The sequence below is a fragment of the Herpailurus yagouaroundi genome, unplaced genomic scaffold, assembly GCF_014898765.1.
Source record: "Herpailurus yagouaroundi ecotype Mexico unplaced genomic scaffold, PumYag 29, whole genome shotgun sequence".
NCBI classification, from domain to species: domain Eukaryota; kingdom Metazoa; phylum Chordata; class Mammalia; order Carnivora; family Felidae; genus Herpailurus; species Herpailurus yagouaroundi.
In genome coordinates, this window is record NW_024412377.1 from 104,054,415 (window position 1) to 104,060,414 (window position 6,000).

The 6,000-nt window shown below is 35.5% G+C and overlaps 1 protein-coding gene across 4 annotated transcripts in view; it reads right to left on the reverse strand.

Annotated features, from left to right (window-relative positions):
* RAD17 (RAD17 checkpoint clamp loader component) overlaps positions 1–6,000 on the reverse strand; it is a 39,894-nt gene that overhangs the window by 22,111 nt on the left and 11,783 nt on the right. For all 4 annotated transcript variants that reach the window (XM_040451425.1, XM_040451440.1, XM_040451432.1 and 1 more), the window contains 3 exons: positions 5,623–5,675; positions 5,417–5,542; positions 5,255–5,324 (listed from right to left, as the gene is read on the reverse strand). In XM_040451425.1, the coding sequence (XP_040307359.1) occupies positions 5,255–5,324; positions 5,417–5,542; positions 5,623–5,675 (249 nt within the window). The remainder of the gene's footprint in view (positions 1–5,254; positions 5,325–5,416; positions 5,543–5,622; positions 5,676–6,000) is intronic.

A 6,000-nucleotide genomic window follows, 5' to 3' on the forward strand; every position in this document is an offset into this window, starting at 1 on the left:
AAATCTTAAATACAATTAAATTTAAAAAAAAATTTTTATTTATATTTAAGAGGTAGAGACAGAACACGAGTGGGAGAAGGGCAGAGAGAGAAGGAAACACAGAATCTGAATAAGGCTCCAGGCTCTGAGCTGTTAGCACAGAACCTGATGTGGGGCTCAAATTCATGAGCTAGGAGATCATGACATGAGCCAAAGTCAGACACTTAACCAACTGAGCCACCCAGGTGCCCCAAGTATACTAGTTCTAACATTCTTGCAGGTCAACTATTTAAAGTACAACATGTTAACTACACAACAAAAAAGTCATGTTATCTTTTTTTTTAAATTTTTTAACGTTTCTTCATTTTTGACAGACAGAGCATGAGCGGGGAAGGGGCAGAGAGAGGGAGACACAGAATCTGAAACGGGCTCCAGGCTCTGAGCTGTCAGCACAGAGCCTGACATGGGGCTCGAACTCACAAACTGCAAGATCCTGACCTGAGTCAAAGTCAGACACTAACCGACTGAGCCACCCAGGCGCCCCATCTCTCTCTCTTTTTTAAAAAGTTTATTTATTTTTGAGAGAGAGAATGAGTAAACGGGGGAGGAGTGGAGACAGAAGGAGAGACACGATCCCAAGCAGGCTCCACACTGTCAGCACAGAGCTCCATGCGAGGGCCAAATTCATAAACTGTGAGATCACGACCTGAGCCCAAACCAAGAGCTGGACGCTTAACCAACTGAGCCACCTAGGCACCCCCATGGTATATTTTTTACTATTCCAACACAACTTATTAAAGTGAATGCCATTTGCAATTTAATGATTTGGTCTTTTTTTTTTTTTTAATGTTTATTTTTGAGAGAGAGAAAGTCAGAGTGCAAGCAGGGGAGGGGGAGAGAGAGAGAGAGAGAGAGAGAGAGAGAGAGAGAGAGAGAGACAGAATCCAAAAGCAGGCTCCAGGCTCTGAGGTGTCAGCACAGAGCCCGATGCGGGGCTCGAACTCACAAACCGTGAGATCATGATCTGAGCCAAAGTAGGATGCTTAACCAACTGAACTACCTACGTACCCCTGATGATTTAGTCATCAGGGCTTAAAAATTTTTTTGAGTTAATGTGGTAAGGTGCTATATGTTGACTATTTTTATTAGTTCTTGATGTTTAGTAAATAAAGTATTTAAAAATAATAATTTGTAGTTATGCTCCTAGTAGAGAATGTAGATTTATTTTCAAAAAGACATAAAAAAACCACAAGTAATCCTACCATCCAAAACTAACCACACTCAGCATTTTTATGTCATTTCTTCTAGTATGTATGGGTGTAAGTATAACATGCATTCTGCTGTTATTGAAAATTATTTTGTTTTAGCACAGTGAACTGGAGTGAGAACAAAACTTCAAACCTATCTGATACTTAATAGTTGTGAGATATTATACAAGTCATTTCCCCCCCAAAACTGTCTCTTCATCCATAAAATGGGGATTATGTACCAATTTTGTACAGTTGTGATGAAGTTTAACAAGATCAGGTATATAACAATACTTTGCTTAGTGCCTGATGCATATTAAGAGCTGAAGATGTAATTTTTTTTTTCATTTTTTTAAAATGTTTTATTTTATTTTTAAGACAGAGAGACAGCGCATGAGTGGTTAGGGGCAGAAAGAGAGGGAGACACAGAATCTGAAGCAGGCTCCAGGCTCTGAGCTGTCAGCACAGAGCCCGATGTGGGGCTCGAACTCATGGAGTGTGAGATCATGACCTGAGCCAAAGTTGGACGCTTAACCAACTGAGCCACCCAGGTGCCCCTAAATATATAATTTCTATTGTTAGCATTATAACTTTGTACCTTATTAGTTATTATTATTTTAATGTTTACTTTTGAGAGAAACAGAGTATGAGCAGGGGAGGGGCAGAGAGAGAGAGACACACACAGAATCCAAAAGAGGCTACAGGCTGTGAGCTGTCAGCACAAACCCTGATGTGGGGCTCGAATCCATGAACCGTGAGATCATGACCTGAGCCAAAGTCAGACACTTAACTGACTGAGCCACCCAGGTGCCCCCTGCACCTTATTATTTTTAACTTGACATTAAGTTAAAATGCATTAATTTGTATTTTCCCATATCACTAAATATTCTCAAAACACTAATTAATGACATGACACCTCATCATAATAACTGCTCCCTCTATTATTGGAGTCTGCCTATAATTTTTCACTATTAATAGTTTTTACTTATTCAGTTAAGTGCTTTTCATACATACATTTTTTTGTTTGTTCCTCAAAGCAACCTCTCTCTTGAAGATTTCCCTCAGTTTCTATGATCCAAGTGGTGCAAAAGAATTTATTATGTTTCATTTAAGATCTAGTTGATTTGTAGTAGTAGGCTCCCTAGAACCATGCTGCTGGGAGAAGTTCCATCAATTTATTTTAACATAATGTTGATGTCAAAGATAGAAAAAAATGATGCATTAAAAATGACAACATGGGAATGCAAGCTGGTGCAGCCACTCTGGAAAACAGCATGGAGGTTTCTCAAAAAACTAAAAATAGAACTACCCTATGACCCAGCAATTGCACTAGTAGGCATTTATCCAAGAGATACAGGTGTACTGTTTCGAAGGGACACATGCACCCCCATGTTTGTAGCAGCACTATCCACAATAGCCAAAGTATGGAAAGAGACCAAATGTCCATCGATGGATAAATGGATAAAGAAGATGTGAAATATATACACAATGGAGTATTACTCGGCAATCAAAAAGAATGAAATCTTGCCATTTGCAACGATGTGGATGGAACTTAGGGTATTATGCTAAGCGAAATTAGTCAGAGAAAGACAAATATCATATGACTTCACTCATATGAGGACTTTTAGAGACAAAACAGATGAACATAAGGGAAGGGAAACAAAAATAATATAAAAACAAGGAGGGGGACAAAACAGAAGAGACTCATAAATATGGAGAACAAACTGAGGGTTCCTGGAGGGGTTGTGGGAGGGGGGATGGGCTAAATGGGTAAGGGGCATTAAGGAATCTACTCCTGAAATCATTGTTGCACTATATGCTAACTACTTTGGATGTAAATTTAAAACAAAATAATAAATTAAAAAAATAAACATCACTCCTTGACAAAAAAAAGAAAGAAAAGAAAAATTCCATAGACAAATAACTCAGAGTAATTTATGTCACAGATCAGGGGCTAGGCAAAGGTTAATTCCTCTTGCCTTATAGATGTACAAACCAGTTTAAGAAGCTTTTCTTATATGGAACCAATGATTTATTTGATTTTTTGTTCCCAAACTCATCAGAAAGTTAGTTTATTTTACAGAAAAAAAAGTCTACACCAATTTTTTTCTGGAGGTTTTTCTTTTTCCATTTATATTTATTTGCACACCAACAAAGCTCATTCTGCCAAATCAATAGTTTCAAATATTTTATATTGTCCTTTTGGTCAATAACACTGGTTTTGGTTTAAAAGCCATAAAAACCACAGGGAAGAAATATAAATCTGTTTAAAATAGTTTGTATAGATACAAGCATGGTAATAAAGTTTGGGAATAGTTAATACATACTATTTTTATAATGGCAGTGATAGTAATGTTAACATTAAATAATACCTTAAAGTCTACTAATCATACCACTAAATTAACAGGTATTATATTATTAACATTTTACATTTTCTTCTTAATATAATAGCTCAAAAGAGCTGAATGTTCTGTACCCAAGGATTTCATAATATTTTAATCACTGGATTGTGCCAGAAATAGAGATTTTAAGACCACAAAGAACTACAAATGTCAACTTCAAAGGTCAAAAAATCAACTGATGATTAATTCATCAATAAGGTCAAAGGACAAATTTGAACTTTAGTTTTACACACTAGACCAATCGTTTGGCTGATGAAACTAATTTGACTGATTCGGTACCTTAAAGGAAAAAACAGGGGTGCCTGGGTGGCTCAGTCAGTTAAGTGTCCGACTTCGGCTCAGGTCATGATCTTGCAGTCCGTGAGTTCAAGCCCCGCGTCGGGCTCGGTGCTGACAACTCAGAGCCTGGAGCCTGTTTCAGATTCTGTGTCACCCTCTCTCTCTGACCCTCCCCCATTCATGCTCTGTCTCTGTCTCAAAAATAAACGTTGAAAAAAAAATTTTTTTTTAAAAAGGAAAAAACAATTTACCATTTAAATAATAACTACCATGGTACCGGCTCCTATGAAACCCCATCTGTTTTTATTTGATAAGGTATACAAATAATATAAAACTATAATTACAGTTAAAACATCATTATTTGTCATTGAAAAACATTAAATCACAGAAATTCCTTGGTTCTGAAACTCTCACTTTTAACGAATTGAATAATTCAAGTTAACATTGCAACTGTATACACAATAAAAAAAATGTAACTGTGACTCCACAAATAAAAACAGAATTGTAATTTAAAAAAAAAATGACGACAGCTATTTCACCACAGCGTTAATATATCTAATACTACTGAACTGTACACTTAAAAATGGTTAAGACGGTATAGTTAATAACACTGTATTAAATATTTTAAAGGTATTAAGAGAGTAGATCTGAAATGTTCTCACCACAAAAAAGAAGTGGTAATGACACGACTTGGTGGTATTGTGTAATGCCACAGTGGTAAGCATTTTGCAATATGTTAAGTGTATCAAATCAGTGTGTTGTATACCTTAAACTTATGAATGTTATATGTCAAGTATATTCCATAATATCAGAAAATAAACGGTTAAGATGGTAAATTTTATGTTTCTTACCACAATAAAAATGTTAGATTAAAAAAAAAACCGACAACAGGACAAATGTAGAGTTGGACTGTTGATGACTAAGTATCTAAATGCCAGGAAACAGTCTCTTGATAATCAACACAATTTAGAATACTAAGCCAAGGAAAGAACTATTTACTTCAATATGAAAGAGAAAGTGAGGTTTAATAGTAGAAAAAGGTTAAAGATTCTTTTTTTTAAGTAGGCTCCACGCCCACTGTGGAGCCCAACAAAGGGCTTGAACTCATGACCTTGAGACCAAGACCAGAGCCAACATCAAGAGTCAAACGCTTAACTGAATGAACCACCCAGGCACCCCCGGATTTCTAAAACTATTTCCTGCCTTTCCTAAAATGACAGGCCTTACAAATGTAATAAAATATTTTAATTCTAAAAACTGAAATAATATGTGTCTCTAACTCTGCAAGTTTCACTTTCTATAAATAAAATGTAAGATTCAGATTAATCAGTTCTTAAAGAGATTTACCTTATTAGCTTCCATGGTCACTATTCGATTAAGAAATTTCATCATAATTGTTGGTGCCACAGGGTTAAAACTGTCAAAAGTTTTATAAAGAAAGATAAGGGTTAGATGATTACCTAAAAATATAACTTGTGAATGTGAGCATAACAAGAATTTCATTCTTACCTAATGTTTGATATAGCACATTCTTCCTGAATTTCTTTGGGAAACAGTAACCTTTGATTATTATCTCCACCGAGACTGTCAGAGATTATAAATATTAGAGGACACCGACCAGTATGCACATATTTCCTAAAATAAAGTATAGCAATGTTGAAATTTAAGCTATTTCCATTTAATTCAAAGTTTGAGAAAACTTCACTGAAACTCACCTGAGAATTTCATGTAAAGTATGAGAATCTCGATAAAACTGGTTAGGTAAATCCTATTGAAAAATGATAAATACTAGTTTAGTTTTATTCTTGTGTAAATTAATTTTCAGATTTATATTTACCAAATTAGGAAAAAATGTCACCTATTCAACGTACTGTAACTAGAACTTTTATAGAAATTAAGGAAAACATGAAAAAGCTGATGTCCTATCCAGTAAAATGCATCAATGGGAAATCCGAGTTTCAGTTCAAATTCCTTAAGGTCACTACTAGTTACAGTATTTTCACTAAGACACCACTTTCTAAAATCCTTCCTTTTTTTTTAAGTTTATTTATTTTGCAAGAAAGAAAGTGAGAAGGGGAGGGGTAGGGAGAGGG